The 19,874-nt window shown below is 47.8% G+C and overlaps 8 protein-coding genes across 8 annotated transcripts; 3 read left to right on the top strand and 5 right to left on the bottom strand.

Annotated features, from left to right (window-relative positions):
• Positions 1–1,685: 1,685 nt before the first annotated feature.
• Positions 1,686–6,241, top strand: CNBA2590 (hypothetical protein; the record flags this gene model as incomplete). The annotated part of the gene is made up of 18 exons (XM_773166.1): positions 1,686–2,768; positions 2,820–2,864; positions 2,921–2,961; positions 3,027–3,501; positions 3,568–3,746; positions 3,808–3,861; positions 3,916–4,022; positions 4,064–4,219; positions 4,271–4,344; positions 4,404–4,423; positions 4,479–4,622; positions 4,673–4,716; positions 4,762–5,179; positions 5,229–5,382; positions 5,432–5,506; positions 5,566–5,681; positions 5,743–6,112; positions 6,167–6,241. The coding sequence occupies 18 exons, from the start codon at positions 1,686–1,688 to the stop codon at positions 6,239–6,241; spliced, it is 3,630 nt and encodes a 1,209-aa protein (XP_778259.1).
• Positions 6,242–6,577: 336 nt separating this feature from the next.
• On the bottom strand, positions 6,578–8,764 carry CNBA2580 (hypothetical protein; the record flags this gene model as incomplete). Its single annotated transcript, XM_773165.1, has 10 exons — positions 6,578–6,814; positions 6,860–7,053; positions 7,113–7,232; positions 7,296–7,457; positions 7,515–7,819; positions 7,884–7,979; positions 8,035–8,050; positions 8,116–8,165; positions 8,218–8,366; positions 8,447–8,764. 10 exons carry the CDS (start codon positions 8,762–8,764, stop codon positions 6,578–6,580), a joined length of 1,647 nt encoding a protein of 548 aa, XP_778258.1.
• A 438-nt stretch (positions 8,765–9,202) lies between these two features.
• CNBA2570 (hypothetical protein) lies at positions 9,203–10,777 on the top strand (the record flags this gene model as incomplete). The annotated part of the gene is made up of 4 exons (XM_773164.1): positions 9,203–9,519; positions 9,579–9,703; positions 9,815–10,120; positions 10,173–10,777. 4 exons carry the CDS (start codon positions 9,203–9,205, stop codon positions 10,775–10,777), a joined length of 1,353 nt encoding a protein of 450 aa, XP_778257.1.
• Positions 10,778–11,078: 301 nt separating this feature from the next.
• On the bottom strand, positions 11,079–13,168 carry CNBA2560 (hypothetical protein; the record flags this gene model as incomplete). Its single annotated transcript, XM_773163.1, has 8 exons — positions 11,079–11,501; positions 11,554–12,349; positions 12,399–12,451; positions 12,504–12,597; positions 12,647–12,767; positions 12,827–12,973; positions 13,071–13,095; positions 13,145–13,168. The coding sequence occupies 8 exons, from the start codon at positions 13,166–13,168 to the stop codon at positions 11,079–11,081; spliced, it is 1,683 nt and encodes a 560-aa protein (XP_778256.1).
• A 373-nt stretch (positions 13,169–13,541) lies between these two features.
• Positions 13,542–14,599, top strand: CNBA2550 (hypothetical protein; the record flags this gene model as incomplete). The annotated part of the gene is made up of 11 exons (XM_773162.1): positions 13,542–13,568; positions 13,604–13,639; positions 13,690–13,766; positions 13,824–13,842; positions 13,917–13,934; positions 13,992–14,001; positions 14,061–14,108; positions 14,166–14,225; positions 14,294–14,349; positions 14,406–14,480; positions 14,528–14,599. 11 exons carry the CDS (start codon positions 13,542–13,544, stop codon positions 14,597–14,599), a joined length of 498 nt encoding a protein of 165 aa, XP_778255.1.
• A 341-nt stretch (positions 14,600–14,940) lies between these two features.
• CNBA2540 (hypothetical protein) lies at positions 14,941–16,438 on the bottom strand (the record flags this gene model as incomplete). Its single annotated transcript, XM_773161.1, has 3 exons — positions 14,941–15,713; positions 15,760–15,901; positions 15,950–16,438. The coding sequence occupies 3 exons, from the start codon at positions 16,436–16,438 to the stop codon at positions 14,941–14,943; spliced, it is 1,404 nt and encodes a 467-aa protein (XP_778254.1).
• Positions 16,439–16,721: 283 nt separating this feature from the next.
• Positions 16,722–17,804, bottom strand: CNBA2530 (hypothetical protein; the record flags this gene model as incomplete). Its single annotated transcript, XM_773160.1, has 6 exons — positions 16,722–16,769; positions 16,826–16,866; positions 16,921–16,998; positions 17,054–17,334; positions 17,393–17,570; positions 17,627–17,804. The coding sequence occupies 6 exons, from the start codon at positions 17,802–17,804 to the stop codon at positions 16,722–16,724; spliced, it is 804 nt and encodes a 267-aa protein (XP_778253.1).
• Positions 17,805–18,706: 902 nt separating this feature from the next.
• Positions 18,707–19,658, bottom strand: CNBA2520 (hypothetical protein; the record flags this gene model as incomplete). The annotated part of the gene is made up of 5 exons (XM_773159.1): positions 18,707–19,181; positions 19,228–19,310; positions 19,366–19,484; positions 19,534–19,605; positions 19,655–19,658. The coding sequence occupies 5 exons, from the start codon at positions 19,656–19,658 to the stop codon at positions 18,707–18,709; spliced, it is 753 nt and encodes a 250-aa protein (XP_778252.1).
• Between the last annotated feature and the right edge of the window lie 216 nt (positions 19,659–19,874).

Below are 19,874 nucleotides of genomic sequence, written 5' to 3'. Positions count from 1 at the left end.
GTATGGAAGAATTGAACAAAATAATCAACTAATGATAAGCTCTATTTATCTTAAATATATTTTTATTAGGGGCTACTATTATTGGGGGCGTGAAGAAGCGCGGGAACAGAAGAATATTGGCATGTACACTGATTAATTGATAACATACGTTGTAATAATAGTGCAGAAGAACAATAATAACACTACCATTTGATGTTCAATGATTCCTAATAAAGGGTGCCGACTTGCGGTGGTAATGTAGTCATGTGCGTGTATTATATAGCTCGAAAGTCCATGAAAGTGGAAAGCCGAAGGAAGTCTTCTAAAAGAAGCCAGAAGAAGGCTGCTGCTGAATAATGAAGACGTCTTGCTTTCTTCCTATCTTCTATATATACGTACTGTCGACTCCTATTTAATATGTGTTTCTTCAATCTGTTCTCCGTCTGTCGTCTTTTGTTTTTGTCATCAGCATTAATAGTCGATTGCCTTAGTCCATGGAAATCTTGGTAGATCGTGGATCATTCATCTTTCGTTCGTTCGTTCGTTCGTTGGTCTTCATTATTCTAATAAGAGCGGCGCTCGTGGAGAAGAAGATGACGCGTGGCGGTGAGCGCCGCAGGGGCAAGTATTACGCACTAACATTCATAACAGTATTTATAATAAAAGTCTATTCGTGCATATTAGAAACCCGTACAGAGTACGTATACGTTGCAAGTCACGCCGAGAAGCCGCGTGGATTCAGCACCTTGAGGCTTGAAGCTTGAGAGGAGATCTCGAATCTCGGGCCGGCAGCGAGCAAGTGACGAAGAAAGCGAAGAAACGAAGGAAATGATGAATGAGAAGAGTCAGCGGGAAACTAGGGAAAAGCAAATTACCTCATCAATGCACATCATAAACCCGGCTATCACAGAAGAACAGAGAAAAGAAAAGAAAGTAGAAACGAGTAGCTAGTAGTGTCGAGCAGGATACAACGAGATACAGGGTAGAAAAAGAGGGAGAGGATAATAATATAGTCAGCGGAGAATAGGGAAGGATAATAAGTAGTACTTTACAGTTACACCACCACCATTTATTCGTGAATCATGAGCCATGCAACTCCCCCCATTCACTGCAATCGCAAAGCTGTTGCAAAAAGTCGTCAGTACAATATCCATTTACAAACTCAATTATCGTCCGTCTCATCGCTCATCCTTTTTTCTCAACCACGTTATTTTGTTACTGCATTAAGGACCTCACAAATAGCAGTGACACTTATTACGGCGCTTTAACTCCAGCAAAACTCGGTCGTACTCTGCACCAGAGGGATAGCGTTTATCAAGCATAGCAGCACGGATTCCTTCGATTTGCTCAGATAGAAGAGTACGTAGTAGGGTGTTCGGTGTTCAGCTACAGCGCCACGCAGAGGTCAGTTCAGATGACTCCGAACTACAATAATATGGCTAATGGCTAACGCACTGATTCGCCCTCCGCACTTTGAATCCAATATACATGTTCAGATATACCACCTTTTTTCCTTCAATTACGAGCATCAATACTTTCGCTCTTGCTCCTCAATATATTGGACTTTCACCGATCATTCTCCTCATCAGTCAGCTTTACAGGTTTCCGTAGGAGATACAACATTGAGCGGATCGAGGTGATTTCGTCCTTGTTTTGACGACATCACCGCATCTTTTCATGGGGAATATTCTGACGCACGTTGGGACATGAACGATCCGAGTTATCCAACCGGCTCCAATTTGGAAAATCACCGAAGAGGATTTTCGAGCAGTAGTTTGGACGGTCGACCTACTGAAGAGGGCGTTGATGGGAGGAACGATCGTGTCAGGGGGGGGAACGAACATCCACCCGCTCTTGACCCGCATTCATTGCCTGCTCAATACAAGTATCATCTCCATCACTATCAAGGGGGTCCTTCGCCTGTAGCCACCTTCTTCCCTCAACCTGTTCTTCAACCGTCATATAATATCCATCCAATGCACCTCTCCGGCCAACCCGCAGGTTATGACAGCTCGAACGCTTCTTTCCCAGGTAATCCCCAAAGCATACCCTATCTTCAAGGACGACCGAACCAATCTCGAAATGTCTTATCTGAAAGCACTCCCGATGCGACTCAATTTATACAACCCGTTGATGGTAGATCGGAAAATATGCCATCCTTACATGAGGCATCCGAGAACTTTACAATCAGTCAGGAGATGATTCCTCGTCATGCACAAGCAAGCCAATCTCCGGGCGGGCCCATTGGTACCAGAGCTTCCATCAAAAATTCCGGTAACGAGTCTATGTCTCTCAACAAAGCCTATGGCCATGTTCCGCATACTCGATTGCCCTCTTCTGATCGAAACGCTGCCAGCATCACCTTTCGAGGGCCGAGTATCGCGTACCCTCAAAATGTTCCTAACCTATCTGATTCAGGATTAATAACTGGTTCTCGGGCGACAGACGAGAATCAACCTGGCAGTCAACCAGGGAAATTAGACGGCGCGAGCTCTGCTGCCAGAGGTGATAATATGGCGCCTGTAAAGCAACAGTCAGAAGAGCCTCTTTTGTCGTGGGACGAGATGTCTCAAGCTGCTTCGAGGCCAACATCATCGTCGCAAAAAGATCTCCAAGGCAAAGGGTCTCCGGATTTCCAATCAAAGCTGAATCCACACATGGACGGCGGGGACGAGCTCATTGAATCGATAGAGAAAAACAAGAATCCTGACGAAAACATTGATCATAGGAAAAGAAAAAGGAATAGGACTATCAGGAGCTGCGTGCCTTGTCATAATCACAAAAGAAAGGTCAGCATTTTTCTAGCTCGAAGAATCCAATTCATTGACACGCGGAATCAGTGTGATCGTAAAAGGCCGTGTGGGAGATGCATCGCTCTAGGATTAGTATGCGCATGAGCCGCCTCTTCTGGAAAGTATTGATTAACTGACTTCTACCGCAGACGGGAAGTTGTGTGTATGAGATCGATGAGCAACGGAATATGTGAGACTCAAGCTCTACAGCAGAATGCACTTCCGTCAGGATCTTATTGACTAATTACTGCGTAGGAATGATCCCGAAGTTGCCGAGTCCGAGCGCCTACGCCGGCGAGTGGCTGAACTGGAGCAGGTTGTTCGCGAACTACGTCAAAAAGCGCCCTCAAGACATGCCAACGTTTCTTCTGCTTCAGCAACTACTTCTCTCCACCCAGCGCCCACGACATCAACTGCATCGGGGGCTAACGCAGCTTCCCCCATAAGCGATAATGGTGGAATAAAAAGACGAGTCATCGTGGATCGCTTTGCTCGCTTTAAGATGGACGAAGCTCAAGCTGCCGAGAATGTTGCAGGGATGGGGTACATTGCATCCGAAGTTTCTTCACAAAACGGCGCACAACATGTGCAAAACGAAGAAGGACTAGATGAGGATTACCGAGGAGAACCTTACAGCACTCATTCGCTCCCTGACGAAGAGATGGTATATGATAGCGGCGGAAGACCAGTGTTTTTGGGGTCTTCCGCAGGGAAGTCTATGTTACGTCAGGTAGGGTCTTTTAGTTTGCTCTACCGTCGGCGGAAGCTGACCATTGTTGAATGACCGTTTTATCAGCTCAGGGAACTTGCTGCAAGTAATGAAGACGAAAAGCTTTTCTCCGTGCCCGAAGACGTGGCTTTCACAGGGGTATTTCCAAATTTGAGGAAGACCTTCCCCTTCACAACTATATGGAGCCACGAAAATTTCTGTGTTGAGATCATCGGGCTCTTACCCAATCAAGAGCAGTCGGAAACGTGAGTATTTTTTTTGGTCCTCTGTCATTTCTATCCTCATCCAGCTTACGTACGTGTCAAGCCTGTGGAACGCTTGGACAAACGGTTATCAGGCTTATTTCAGTCCCTTTCATCTGTTAGTACATATCCATGTTTGTGTTTCAAGACTAGCGTTTACACACAATTTCAGACCTACTGTGAGATCAGAGTATGCCAAGTTCTTTGCGAAATCTACAGAGGATAAATTGAATACGCCACTTTCATCTTTGGCTGTTTTCCTCATGGTGTGCGCTTTAGGTGGGTTGTTTTCTCTTCTCTTAGCATACGAAATGTACAAGCTCTGAGATGTCCCGCAGGCTCCCTTTTACGTGCTACTGCTGCCGAGATTCTCGGTCACCCGGATCCAGAAGTAGCAATGAATGCCAGAAGTAAAGGTGAAGTTCCAAGAGATCTCAAGGACTTAACTTCGAGTCGATTGCAAAGTGAACTTTACTGTACGTTCAAGATTGCTTCAATATTCACGTCCATAATAACATAGTAAATAGTGTCAGCTGCTTACCATGCCCTTCGATTATGTTCATTCATGGCAAACCCCACGGTTCCTGTGTTGCAGTGTCAGGTAAGCGAAAAATCCCAATGCTTCCCGAAACGAAGCCAGTTGACTCCATCGTCGTCTAGCTTCTCATACAGGTCTATCTGTAATTCATCTCTAATACATGACATTGCTTGAACATTGCTGACGGTCACGTGTAGGCTCGCCAGCGAAAGGGCGGCTGATGCTTGGGCTATCGGTGGGAACATGATTAAACAGGCTATCGCCCTTGGCCTTCACAAAGATCCATTAAGTTTGGATCCCAATATATCTATGAGAGATGCTGAAGTCAGAAGACGGTTATGGTGGGTCTGCTTTTATTGTCATGGAAGCTCAGCTTATCCCTCTTATTAAGGTGGTCGATTGCTGGGTTTGACACCATGCTAGCTATCTTCTTCGGTAGGCCCAGTAGCATCACCTACTATACGACAAATTTTCCACAAGATCGATCTGATGACAACCTCTCTGATGCACCAGGAAGTGCTCGGCAACTCCTTCCGCCGTCTAACGTGCTCGCGAGTGAAACCACGGATCAGACATACCACACTGCCTATTATCAGCTCACTATTCCTTCATTTGAGTTACTTGAGGGAATATTTCATGTGGACCGACAATTCAGCAGATCAGCATTGTATGGCTGGTTCTCTCCTCCCCCTCACAGCTCGATGGATGGGGGAGGGCCAAAACGCCATACATATCGACATGCGATCAGATTAGCAGAAGACATCCGACAGTGGTATGGGCATCTTCCCAAGGGAATGAGGGTCGACAAAGAAGACACCGCCGAAAGTCTATCAGAGTCGCGGCCAAAGAAACAAGTGGTCCAGACTCTAGGTCTGTGTATCAAAGCCTGGACGCTAATGTGCGTGTTCCAAGTCTCCCCTTTATGTTGCTGAGTTATTATCTTGCAGTATGGTGATTCATCGTCCATATCTGCGCTTGGATCCCGCTGCGTATCTAGAGTCGACTGAGTTTTGTAGTCAATCTGCGCACATGGTTTTGAAAGCGTTTCGGGCTATGGCCGATACCCCTCTTTCTTGGATGTTTTGGACGATGTCCTACAGAGTAAGCGGGAGGCTGGTTGTGATGAAAACGACATTAACAACTACTATAGGCCTTTCAAGCCGGTGCAGTCTGTGCATTTTTGGCTTTGCGGCAGCCAGGAACTGCGCTGGCTGCTAAGTGTGTCGTGAGTTATCAGTCAGGCAGTCGGCCCCATGACCAGTCAATGACCTTTGCTCCGTGTAGGATGATTTGCGAGGGGCAATTGCTCTTTTTGAGGACAGGCTATCCACTTGGTGCAGTACCCACCCTGTACAAAATGACTTGCGTCAAGGCCTGATTCAGCTCGAAAAATTGGTAACGTGAGCCACATGGCCTTTGGCTTGAAACGCCATTGATAGACACCGGCTTACATTCCTGTAGCACCCAGCGCAGCGACATCCCTCGACACGCCCCTGCACCGTCATATGGGACTAATAATTCACCGACCTTCGGCAACAGCCAGACGTTCTCGAGACCAGCATCAGAGTCTAATTATCAATTGGCTAGCCAAGCTCATGATGCGCCGACCCTTAACAACCCCATCCAGGCCTCAAACTCTCCTTTGCCTCTTGGGGTTGACGGTGCAGGCATGTTTCATGGACCGGGAGGGATACCCTATCATTCAGAGAGTTTAGGAATGTCAAAGAATGGAGAGGCCCCATTGTATTCGCAACACCCTGAACAAGCTGGATCACTTTCAACATCTCTTTCAGGAGATTTTAATGGACCAAGTCCTCTGGCGCTCTCCAGAGTAAGTTGTGCTTTTTTGCCACTGCGGAGCCAATAAACTGATTGGAATGATCAGTTTTGGGCGTCAATGTTTGGTATTAGAATGGATGATAAAAAGGAAACCTCGTCCCCCGATATGGCTTGGTCATAGCTACTCTTATCGAAAACGATGTAATTGCCACGAAAGTCAGACGTTATCTTTACTTCATTTATTACGGTATCTATCCACAAAGTTGTAAGATTAGTATTCTATCATTGTTAGTTTGTTAATTTTTGAAAATAAAAGAAAATCAAAAGGGAAATTTTTATTACCAGATAACGGCAGTCGTTATCTTTGTTGGGCTTTATATTTGACAATGAAAACACGCGTAATTGCCTGGTAACCCTGTGCAAGTCAGTTGAACTATCACTGATTGTGAACATCGATCGGCTAGCGTCTCAAGCTTTCTAATTGATGACATAACTATCTATCCATGATGAACTGTTATTAGACCCTCATGTCCCCTTTGGTTTGCATGATTCGCGTCCTCGTCTCCTCATGCTCAACAGCTAAGGCTTTAGGCTGCTTGTAAAATGCCACATAAATCCCCGATAGCACCACCGTCCAGCCGATGATAAAATAATACACTTTGGCCCCGATATCCATAAATGTGAAAGGATCAGGTTTTTCCATACCTGCCTGTACAGCGAATGTGATCGCACCTCCTATCTCAAACTTGACCCTCTATGAGTACTGGTTCATGTAATTCATTTGAAACATGGAACATACCAAGACGCTAGTCCATGCACCGGCGACCCCGGCCATCTCTGGAGGACACATTTGCACAAAATTCACACTACTTGCAAACGTGAGTATCATACTCCCTGCGCTGCCGATGACGAAAGCCGGAAAAAGAAAGCGCCAGTAGTCTTTACCGTGTCCTCCATTGGATTTAATTTGTAAGACTTCAGCAGCGACGACGACTTTGGGACTCGTCAGAGCCTAAAGAATGAGGAGGGACAATGAATAGTGCTGGACTCACGAATTGCACCAATAGGAATACCATATCTAGGTTTCGTGATGATAGCTGGGATGAATTGGCTTAAGATGCCGACTGCAAGAGTCGTAAGGCCTTGGGGCAACATTGCGGCCGCAACATGAACTTGATGAAGCAATCAAGCTAGCCGATCAACACATATACTCTGTTGGAGCAAGGTCTACGTACGTGGGGCCCAGTTGAAAGTAGTTTGCCAGTAAGTAGCGAAAAGTAACTGAGAAGTGCCCCAGAAGCCCATAGGAACCAACACAACGAGTGAAGCAATCACTGAATTGGTAATGTTCCAGACGGTGCTGGGTAGGATGGCAGTACGTGCAGGAATGTTGGCCTCTGTTTTGAGTTTCAGTCCATATTCTTTAAATGCCATTTAAATACAAATGGTCTTACCCCACACGAAAAAACCAATTCCCAAGGGCAATGAGAGGACGAATGACGCTATGAAACTTGCTGATCGCCATCCATCTATAGGTCCCTGGGTGAGAGACAGCATGAAGCAAATCAACGATCCCATTATCAACACAACGCCAGGGACGTCCATGCGTTTCCAACGCTGCATTCCACCATCTGAGACAGAGAATGAACCTGTGTGGGGAAGAATGATTATGGTGACAGCTGTGGAGAGTATGCACAAAATGGCGATAACTCTGAAGAACCAGTGGTATGAGGCTTTCATGCAAAGACCAGCAAGCACTCTAAGATACAAAATTCATCAGAGGGGACAATTTGGTTCTGTGAGATATTACAAGTTTTACTGACAAGCCAAAGACGTTGCCAAGGCCGCCTGCGAGACCTAATATGGCCAATTTGGCCGCTTGTTCAGTCGATTCAGGATACATGTGGACCGTTAGGTGGCTGGTATCAAAGTGTATGAGAAAGATGGACTGTCATGAGGGATGGAGAAACGTACTAGCTCGACGGAACAGCTGGTACGGGTCAAACGTTCAAGATCATTGCAGAGGACTTGTCCTACGACAGTAAGGACACTCACCCATAGACCCAGCAATGCCACCTAGCCCTCGTAGAATGAGAAAAGCATACCTGACTGAAATTTTAATGACAATGTAGAGTATCAAATGAAAGTCTGGCTTACTTGTTGGACGTCACGAAGGAAGTGGCAAGGCTCAGAACGCCCAACACAAATAAACCACTCTCAAAGATGAGACCGGCAGGAAACAAATCAGATAAGCGGCCCGAGAAAAGGAGAAAAGTGGAGAAGCATAGAGAATATGATGTAATGATCTACCATCATCGAGCCCAAACGTGAGTCTCATGTCTGGCTTTCTCTACACAGATTTGAGTATCAAAAATTTAGGACGTACCCAAACAACCTGGGAGGTTTCAAGTCCGATGTCTCGAGATATTTGGGCGGCCGCAATGGCCACACCAGAAACGTTGCAGACGTCGATAAAGTTTGCAAGGGCAAAAGTGAGCAGTAACACCGTCTTTCGAAAAGTCGATAGGTCTGACAGGATGTGTCCGCTACGGGTATCTTGCAATTGCGGAGTGTTCTTATCCTTCGTACTGGTTTCGCTTGTCAAGCTGGCCACTTTGTCGCAAGATTCTTTCATGATGGGCGGAGAGGGCTGCCGGCTGCCTATTTCGAGAGCTGAAGGTTCTGCAGGATCGACTGAAGCCATGATGAAGTGTTACGCTGGCTGCTTCTTTAGCGCCAGGCCGTGAGAGCCCTTATACTTATTAGTGCGATGAACAGTTCCAAAGAACATGAAAAAACGGTGGATGATATCCATGATGGCTTGCGGAGAAGCATGGGGGACTTTGGCCCTCGGGCCGCGGCATGAGCGGAGAGGGGGAGGGACGAAGGGGATAGGGGAGTGTCTTTTTGTGTTTGGAATCATGCACACACAATTCCCTTGCCGGCTGCCGGAGGACGATCCTTTGAAGTAGATATCACGTGACCAGCTGGTGGAGACTGGCGACTCTCTTCGTCGTGGGCCTGTGCCTGACGGTGGAGAAAGGAGACGCTAAAGGGCCCCTTTTCACTGGCCTCATGGGGGGATCTTACTTGGCGTATATAAGGGGGGGAGAAGGGCGTGGCGCTCTCTCTCTAGCACAACATGTCTTCCCCCGCCCCCACCTATGCCAGAATCCGCTCTCTGTCCCACTGGGCCACCTTCTTCAACCAGCCCGACGGCCTCTTTCGACTTCCCTCCACCCAGGGCGCAGCCATACAACACCTGGAAATAGATCTCCGCTTCGTCGCAGACCACCAGGTGGAAACCGTGGACCCCAACCTGCAAGCAGACACCCCCATCCACCTCCCCAACGTCTGTATCCTCACTTTCAGAGGCGGAGAGTACGTTCAGGAGGATGATCTACGCATGGATGCCTTGGCTGAGGTCCTGCTTGCGATCAACCCGGTTGAAGTGAGGTGGTAAGTCAAGCGTCCTCCCATAGATCTGGATACCCGGTATCTAATTACTTCCTGTCTAGGCTCAACGCCACAGAAGATCCTTCGGAGCAGCTCAGCTTTGCCACTCACCTTGTCCACCCAGCTGTAATTGCCGCCGGTGAAAAGTGGTCTGCCGCGGGAACTTTGAGAAAGCTTGTCATTCAAGGTGAGTCATGGTGTTTCATCTTTCGTTCCCCCCCTCCTTTGAGCCTAGCTGTCCCTTTCGCCGCCCACATTGATCGGTCTCGCTGATCACACATTGCACACACCATCGCAGGCGGGTTCCCCTGTCCAAATCTGACTGCGCCCACCCCCTTCGCACTCACCCCTGCAGCTACACCATGCCCGTCCCCTGGTCCGGCCCGTACAACCTTTGGTCTCCAGGACGCCTCATCTAAGCATCACCCAGCTCCTTTTGTATCTGGTCTTTCTGCACTGAGCACCATCAAACCAAAAACAGTTGACGAGGATCGGCTCAAAGGGAGAGAGGAAAGGAAGAGGCAAGCGGAATATACTTTGAAACCGAGGTTCGAATATGCATTCGGAAAGTGGTCTGTGCAAGAGCTCAAGTGGAGGCTTGACGGTGAGCTAAATTCATGTGTCACTTTACAATTCTCCACTGACAAAGGAATCAGGTCGCTACACGGCCGCTTGTGTTATTTCCATCATTACCCACTTCATCAAAGCCATTAGCTCGTCTTTCCCTTCTGCCACCCGTCATTTTCTTGTCGATCTTCCAGCTGCCGTCTCCTTCACTTCGATTCCGGCTGCTATCATTCCCGATATTCAATCTCTACCTGAGAAGCTCGAACTAGACATAAGGGTTCGCGATTGGCTTTCTGATGTTGGCTTCGGCTCTCTCGGAGACGCACGCCATGCTCGCCTTTGGGACAGCCCTGCGCCTGCTGGTGAAAATGATCACCGTAATGGCCTACGGACCAAGGCTGAAATGATCCTCTTAAGGGATGGCGCGACCATTGTTTCTCTGGAAGAGCTTACCCAGATCGTAAAAGATTCCTCGAACGAAAAGGGACGAGGTGATCGATCGGCGATGTCGCCTGCTGATTCGATTGCTTCTCTTCTTTCGGGCGTTACCGAGTCACCAACGGAAGATGAGAACGAAGCTGTTACCCCTCATTCCACTGGCAGTCCATTTGCAAACCCTACCGACAAAACTGACAAAAAGATGGCTGGTGATAATGACAGCGTCAGACCGATCGAGACTTCGGTGGTACTTTGAGGTCCGAGATGATAAAGGATCGTCCATCGGTTTATGTACATGGTAAATATTCAAGATTCTTTTCATTCATTCATGCGTTCGTTAGTTCTTTTCCCTCATCGCCTAGCATGTCGACGTCCAACGCAGCTGTCTATATTTTATTAATCGTTAAAAAACGGAATGCATGTACATGTCAAAGGACCTGAAGTCATCACGAGCCACAAGGCTAAAACCCAATATTACAAGGATAAAACGGTTGTGATTATCGTATGACCTGTATGCATCAACACTGCTAGTTGTCTCTACTGTCGCGACTCTACATTTATCTTCGAGGCATACCCCTACCCCTGCCCCTCATTGCCTGCTGGGCAGCTCCTCTCGGCATAGGAGGCCCCGCCTGAGGCTGTTCGCTCTGGGGGTTTCTAACCGTCTCATCGACACTCAGTATCAAGCAAGCCGCATCGATTGCACTACTCAAGGCATTTGTTTTGACCAAAGCAGGTTCCCATACAAAACTCTTCATGTTATCCTGCACACCCTCACCATCGACGTCGATACCGGCCCAAGTTTCTCCTTGAGCATGGCGCATACGAAGCTTATTGAGGATATCCGTAGCATCAAGACCGGCATTGTCGCAGATTTGGCGAGGGATGATTTCCAGTGCCTTGGCGACAGCACCCACGATTAGCTGGGCTTTACCCATGATGGTTCGAGAATGAGCTCGAAGATATTTTGATGTCTCCATCTGAACGCACCAAATTAGAGCTTAAACTGACATGTGTGAAAATATTGCTTACCTCGCAAGCACCACCACCGGCCACGACGGAATTGTTCTTGATTGCTCTCTTAACAATCATAATAGAGTCATGCAGACTTCTTTCCACTTCAGCAATGAATTGCTCCGCACCGCCCCTTAAAATCAAAGTACATGTCTTGGCCTGGGGGCAACCTTCGAACAAGTTGAACCTTTCACCACCAATCTGTTTCTCCTCAAAACTGCCACATTGACCCAAGTGATGAGGTTCAATATCAGAGCATGTAGACTGGATGGATCCACCGACGGCCTGGACGACACGCTTGAGATCACCATCCGCAACTCGACCGGCACAGAAAATGTCACGGTCGGCAAAGTACTGAGTGGCCAAGTCTCCGATAGGAAGCTTGGAGAGTACGACCTTGGCCCCCGTAGCGACGATAGCTTCGAGTTTGCGGAAAATGATGCTCCACTCGGCATCGACAATAGCCTGATACTCAGAGACTTCATTCACTCGTACTTCGGCGTTGTCCTTCTCGGCTTTGAGCTCAAGCTCTACATTCAGACAAAGAACTTTGGGGTCCTTGAAGCTCTTGGGCTGTTGTTCGAAACCAGCGTAAGAAAACGTCTTTTTGAAAGCGACACCCTTGATGAGTTTGGAATCTTGCATACCGCCACCAGGAACCTTCTTGATACCGATAAGAGACTCGTCGAGATCATTTTGATCAAGAGAAAGAACGGCGTCGACAACCATGTTGGAGAAAAAGGGAGTTTGGGAGTGGATAAGTTTGGAAGACATAGAAGTAGCCGCACATTGCATGAGAAGGTCGCGGAATTCACTAAAAGTTTCGTTAGTCGGAAAAGTTGAACGAGCCGATCGGGACGTACGCCGGGTCAGATTTGTCTATTGTCACAGCAATCTCGTTGATCTTTTGTATAGCCTATGTTAGATGTCAGTACGCAAAAAGAATATTGCATCTGACTCGGACACACCAAAGTTTTAGCCTCTCGAAGTCCTTTAATGATCACATGAGGAGAGACTCCTTCCTCGATGAAAGGTCGTACTTCTTTCAAGATCTCCGCAGCACTGGCTCATAATCAGTAAAGTTATGCAATGTACGTAGCGAAAGCCTCACAGTAGGGTAACACTTGTGGTACCGTCTCCCACCTCGGCATCCTGAGCTCTTGCTATGTCTACCAATGTCCTCGCCGCGGGATGGACAACATCCAAAAGCTTCAAAATAGTTGCACCGTCATCTGGAAAGTTCAGTCAGCCTTAGTAAACGAGACTAGTAGAAATGCTATAGCACACTTACTAGAGATAGTAGCCAGACCTCTGTCGTCTACGATGAGCTTGTCCATTCCTCGCGGTCCTAGCGTTGTAGCAATAGTCTGGGCGACAGCCAAGCAAGCAGAAATGTTAGAGAGAAGTTGTGGGGTACCCTGGGAGGTATCAGTGCCCTCTATTGAAGAAGAGCGAAGACTGTCAGCTGCCGTTCACAAGATCATAATCGGAGAGCAGGCGAAGACGCGCGGTGATGCAGAAAAAGCTGGACATACCGCGCAGGAGGACGACCGTGGGTTGCTGCGAGAAATTAGCATGACAAGGAAATGGAACATTCCAATGGACTCACCATTTGAGGAAGTCTTCCCTGCATTGTGTAGAAGAATGTTGTTTTGTTTTGGAATAGAAATGGAACTTTGGAACTGAGTGGAAGGAGCAAAGGAGGTTATGGTGGATGAATCAAGCGCGAAAGAGCTCTGACGTGGAATTGCTTCCGTCGTATGTGGCTGGTGGTGGTGGGTGTGGTGGGTGGTGGCGGTATTATGGTGAGGGGATGCATTTGCAGCGTGATTGCCACGTGGTCCAGTATGAAGCGCAAAATGGTGGATCACTATCATATTGCCCTTTCCCACGTGAATTTGATCCCGGTCTGTGGTAACTTCGGCCAGCTATTACTTGCTTGTTACTCCTTTAGTCGACTGGTCCATCTCCATCACATCTACAGCAGCTGCTATCATGTCTGAATTATGCCCCCCATGGGCTCCATTCTTCGGGTGTGTACAGCCAAATATATCATTTCGCTCTTAAGCTCACAGACAACAGCTTCGCAGGCGTCACAAGCGCAGTACGCCCATCCCCCTATTCCGATCAATGAATACTGATAATACGCCGCAGATAGTGTTTTCTACAGTTGGAGCAGCTTACGGGACTTCTAAAGCTGGCATAGGGATCGCGGGCTTGGGTACTTTTAGGTTAGTGCTCGAAACAACAATTGAGGACATCCCGAAATGCTGATTGTTGAACATCAGGCCCGACCTTATCATGAAGGTGTGTACTGTACTGGCTATTGTATTTGGTTGTGATTGGAAATGTATTGATCTGCTCGATTGGCACTGTGACAGTCTTTAATTCCTGTCGTTGTAAGTCTACCGAAGTCACTTGTATCTGAGCGCACCCATCTGACCTCCAACATGTAGATGTCCGGTAGTATGTCCCACATTTCTAACATGCCCATACCCAAGCATTGCCCTCTGACATGCCCATAGTTATCGCGGTATATGGTCTCGTTGTGTCAGTACTCATTGCCGGTAACAGTATGTCATTCCTTTGTCCCCCTATAGGCCATTACGTATCTGACGATGTTCGGATAGTCTCGCCTTCCGAGCCTTACTCTTTGTTCGCGGGGTTCGTCCATCTTGCTGCTGGATTGGGTAAGTATTCCACAGGACTTGGATCCCAACCCCTCCAATAGAGACAATTGGCTGAATGGACACCACAGCTTGTGGTTTCACTGGGCTAGCGGCAGGGTACGCTATAGGGATTGTCGGGGATGCTGTATGTCGTGCTATTTACCCAACCTCAGGAAAAATAGCTGCTAATATGGGTAATAGTGTGTGCGCGCATACCTTTATGAGTCAAAGGTGTTTGTTTCAATGGTTCTTATACTTATCTTTGCCGAAGTTATCGTAAGTACTCAGCTTCGATACCACATCTCTTGCTTATAATCACCTAGGGTCTTTATGGTCTTATTGTAGCTTTGATCCTCAACACAGCGGTCGGAGAAGCGGTCTGTGGTGCTAACTGATTCATATCCCAAGACAATATTTTGTAAATGCACGACCGATCATGGCCTGCTATAGTATTACTGTGAACCTGCCGGAGTCGGGCAATGGACAGGAACAGCGATACAGGACCGTAGCAGCTATTGCTGTGATGAAAGGTTAACCACTACCTTCGTTGTTTCAAGAAACAATTCACTATTCGTCCATTACACTTACCAACTTGAATGTGGGCTTAAGGGACTTTATACATTCTAGATTATTGTGCAACAAGCCTCAAATTACCGGCTGGGGACACTAACAATACAACTATGACGTTCAAGATCGTGTCCTGAACTCCTGTTCGTAATTTCAACACCTTGGAGAACTAGCTCCTGATCCCAAATACCTCATCCATCCCTTCATGATGATCCTGTTCCTCCTCACCTATGCCCACACTCATCTCATGATGTCCCACTCCAACCACATCGAGCAAAGTCTGGTCATCTTGTACTGACCAGTCTGAGAAATCATGCTGTTCATGATGCCCATGATGTTCTCCATGAAGATGAGGGTCGTGGACATGGTGATCATGACTGGCCAGTGATGGCCCTTCTCCTAAATGTATTTGCGTATCCACGCCAGCCATCTCAAGATTCGCTAACTCTTCTTCCCTCCTTTTCTCCTCGTACTCCCTCATGAGTTCGTTGAACTCTTCCCTGTTCTTCTTCAACCTCATTTCTCTGACGAGATAGCCAGGAAATTTGCGTGGTCTTCCTTTTTGCCTTTTAATTCCTAATTCCTTCTCGTGCTTTCGAAGTTCATACTCTGCTTGCTCTGCTGGTGTGCGCTGTTTTGGAGGTCGACCTTTGGGTCGTGCAGGGGGTTTGGGCGGTTTGGGCGGTTTAGGTGGAGGTGGACCAGGTTTAGGCTTGTTTTTGGAACCTTTCGGACGACCCCTTCCGCGCTTTACAGAATTAGAAGACTCGGGATCGGCCATCGGAGACGCATCTAGTGACGTGGAGGAGGAACCAACTTCAGCGTTGACATCAAGGGAAGGATTGGACAGATCAACTTCGGTGTCGTGAATATTGTGATGATCATTAAGGGTGAGAAACCCCTGACTGGGGGAGGTGGAGTAATTTGGGGGAAAAAGAGATCCTGTTGAACATCAGCTAATGCCATGTCTAACATCTGACAAACATACCGAAACTGGCGTGCGTAAGATCTTCGAGAGAGGCTTGCAAACTCTGTTGTAATCTTTCACGTTCTTCGGCGTCCGTTAAGTGAGCCCCGATAGCAGCAGCTGCTTGGGCATGTGACAGTCCGGGGGCATTCAGATGGGAAGACTGTCTACTAATCAGCAGGTGCCAGAGCCCTTCGACGGATCGACATACCTGTTGAGCGTTAGTGAGACTGTTAACGATCTCCCGCAAGGTTGGATCAATTTCATCGTCCATCTGCAAGCCGTCGGACGCATCCCCAAGCCCCCCATGTCCTTCCATCCCACCGTGTTCCCCCGGATGGTCATCTTGTTGTTGATGTTGGCTGTGATGCGCTGTGTCGTTCGGGTGCTGTACTGACCTCTCTGGTTCTTGTTCATCACGTCGATCTTCGCCTAGTCGTATCTTGCCTCTCCGTACATCATTGACGACTTGCTCAATTTCGAATAATGATGGATCGATCTGAAGGGCAGACCCCAGAGCTTCTGAAGGCAAGCCGAGGCCAAGGTGGTTGTCAGTGGCAGCAGGTGGGATGTGGCGGTGGGGGATAGAGATGGAGACGTGGCGCTGTGCTTGGGCATTGGCATGAGCTTGAACCTGCGCTGCAAGAGCTACAAGACTTGGGTCAATGTGGGGGTGCGGGTTATCAGCAGCTGCCGACATGGTGGACGTTTCCGGTGGAGGGGGAGAAATCCAAAGAAAACAGCGACAAGGATATACTCGTGTATCATACGGAACCACAGTAGATGCGGGGCGGGTATCGCCGAAACACCGAAGGCAATCTTGTTGTGGCGCAGTTTCCCCTCTGCACATTCATTGTACGTATTATTCGCTCATTGGAGAAGACTTTACCATATAATTCATATTGCAGAGCAGTGCATGTAATTCCGTGTAGTCATCCGAAGATTACTGCTACCCGATCCATTCATCCGTTCTTAACCGCTAATTACTGTTCAACAAAACCTCGAACCTGGTCGATCCATGAGACGTAGTCCTGAGTTGACGATTAGCGAACGCCCCTTGTCGGGTATCAGATACTTTTCTACATACCTTTTGCTCTTTGTGCTCGCAGTAAGAGAGGACAAAATCGGCTATGCGAACAAGTTAGCATTTTGATAAAGTGTGGAACCTAACCGGAGCCTGACCAAGGGACTCGTCCACGCCGCGCTCAGCGAGATAAGAGCCGAATGCCTCTTGAACAGTCTCGTCGAGGTGGTCGAATTCTGGGTCGTCGATAAATAAGCCTCTCGTGATGAACCAAAAGAAAACGTTACTTACGAGGACCCATATACCTGGATCTTCTTTCCCAGTCACCTTCGGCGCCCTTCGCATCCGCCAAGGCCTTGTCATAAACGGCGACATTTGTGATTTCAAAACCCTCGTCACAAGTTTCGAGGTCGACCATCAAGGCCCCCGGAGCAGCAGACTTGGTGATAACCAAAGAACAAGTGATAGATGCAGGGCCAGACGCAGGGCCTTCAGAGTCTTCTTCGGCAGCGGGGTACTCTGGGTCAAATGCAGTAGCATCGAGGTCAGATACCTGAAAAGTGAGCTTAATACTACTGAATGTTAGCAATGATGCTGGACCAAATATCGTGAAAAAGGTTGAATACATACGTTTCATTACCGAACTTTCGAGTCAAGACAATGTCATCAGAGCCCGCAGTGTCTTCAATATTCCAGACGCCTTGAGCCTTGAAGCTTTCAATGAAAGCAGGGACTTCAGGTTGGGCGGCAGCCGATTCCAACTCATATTTGTGCTCAGCAGCAAGGGCAGAAATCAGAGTACCGTCGGCTGAGAGGAATTCGCCTGTTAGCAATATTATTCAAGGAAGGGGTCTATGAGCTTACTTTCGCCGCTACCACGTCGAAGGGGAGTGGTGCTGAAAGCTCGGCTACTAACACATCCACATTCTCCACAGTCCGCACGGGAAAGCGGTCGAATGGCAGAAGCGACGGAAATACGACGCGCTGCTGTGAGAGTCGAAGCTCGAAGAAGAGGTCGAGCGGCACGAAGAGGCAGAGACATGCTTGGGAATATGTGATTGAGGTAGATAGTGGTTCAGTGAAACTGTTTTGTTACGCTTTGCTCCGCATATAACAGTTCTGTTTGTCGTGTCGTCCTTCTACGTACGTACTCTTCGTTCGCGAGACGCCGCGCCAACTTTCTTCCTTGCTGGTGGCAAGGAAATCATTTTTTTCCCACGGTGAAGGAGCTTCTAAGTGTGCGTTATTAACTACTTGTACTTCACACCGACGATGATGGCTTGTTGACTTTTAATTGATCATGATTGTTGAAATTACCGACTACATACATCATATATGTATATATATCTTGACTTGTCGCATCAGCAATCAATTCCATCTTTCAACTCCTATTTTCTGGGTCCCCTCGGATCTTCGCATCATTGAGATTACTTCCTTTACATATGGTTCTCCTCTGAAATTTCTTGGTCACCTTTTCCGCCCATATCTTGAATCCTCCTTCCTTGCTTTCCTCTCTTAGCGCTCCACTGAATACCACTAACAAGGACATGGGCTCTCTCGTTTTAAATGTAACTGGCACTGTCCCATCCTTCAACGACTTAAGACATCGTCTTAGAGGATTCATCATAGATTGACTCACCTGGTGCCCTTCTGCCCTTCCATTTTACTGTGGAGGAGCCGGTTTCCAACAGTTGGAGAGGTAGACATTTGAGGCAGTAGCTCACATGCCCTAACGGATTTATCTTCTGTTAGTACATTTGTAATGCCCATTGTTACAGTTCATTCTGAATAATTTGGAATCATTAAATAACCATCGAAAATCATGCGAAGATGATGGTATGGCTAGAAGGATGATGATGCAGGTGCTGCAACTGTAGTGCTCGTCAAAACTCCCAAATGGAGAGATTTGAACAACACATGCATAGCCCAAGCAATCTACGCAATCTACGCCTTCTTACCTTTCCTCTTCTTCCCTTTACCCTCTGCTCCACTTGTCTCACCGCCGCTAGTTATCTCCCCAGCCGAGCTGGCTCCGTCTACGTTTCTCTTCTTCAGCTTGTTCTGCTTGCTCTTCAGAAGCTGTTCCGGGATCCACTCCTCCTCATATGGCTTGACTTCTGGATACACACTCTCCTTCCCGGGCACAACAGCCTGGACTTTCTTAGGTCCAGGACCGGACTTCTTTTTCCCCTTAACCTTGCTCTTGGGTGCGAAGTAGGAGTCGTATGCCCACCACCCGCCAAGGGTAAGAGCGGTACCAAGGATAAGATAAAGGAAGATGAGTTGGAAATCGAGCCACGAACCAGGGGCTTCAACGATAGAAACTGTCCGGTTCATAGCAGTAATATAATGTAAATCCTTCGTGCCAGTCTCGGCAAGATTGACCGTGACGGTGAGACCAAGCTCCTGGGGACGGAATCTGTCTTTATGTTAGAATAGATAACAAACCAGCGATGAAAACATACTCAGAGTACACGTGGTAGGGGGCGGAGAAGTTAGCGCCACTAACAAGAGGGACGCCATACTTCAGGGTGGTCGCATTCTTGACCTGTAGTCGAAAGAAAGTAAGTCACAGTCCGACTGTGGAAGGCAGTATTACTTACCAGAGCCCAATGGTTGGCAGGATCATGGTAACTGGCAGAAGCAGACACGAGGGTGTAGTTTTTGGAGCCGGAGTTAATCAAGTGGATCAGAATGTTGTTATCCTCTCCATTGACGACATCTGGCTTAGATGATCAATACATGTAGCACATGGTTTCGAAAGGACTTACTGCCGAATGCATTAGTTTCAGGGAAAGAGGCAGAGACAAGGACGTCATCCTCTGCAGAGTGAGTAAAGATGCCTAAAATGCAGTGAGCGGAGTCAGATTGGTAGAAGCCGTGTAGACGTACCCATCGCGAGTTACGTGTGAGACAGGAGAAGAGAAATGACAGATGGGTTGAATAGCAATGTCGAATCGTGAATGCAAGATGCGTGATGCGGGATGATGACCAGCGATATTCGTGTCGCGACGACCGAAGCCCCACCACCACTCAGGCACAAAGCGGATAGAACCGTTATTCCCGGTTAGTGGCACGTGTCCCATGTTACGAACAACTCATTTTTATTTCA

Source organism: Cryptococcus neoformans, chromosome 1, assembly GCF_000149385.1.
Source record: "Cryptococcus neoformans var. neoformans B-3501A chromosome 1, whole genome shotgun sequence".
In the NCBI taxonomy this organism is placed as follows: Eukaryota; Fungi; Basidiomycota; class Tremellomycetes; order Tremellales; family Cryptococcaceae; genus Cryptococcus; species Cryptococcus deneoformans.
The sequence above is the reverse complement of the archived record's forward strand: the minus strand, read 5'-3'. Positions and strand labels throughout refer to the sequence as shown.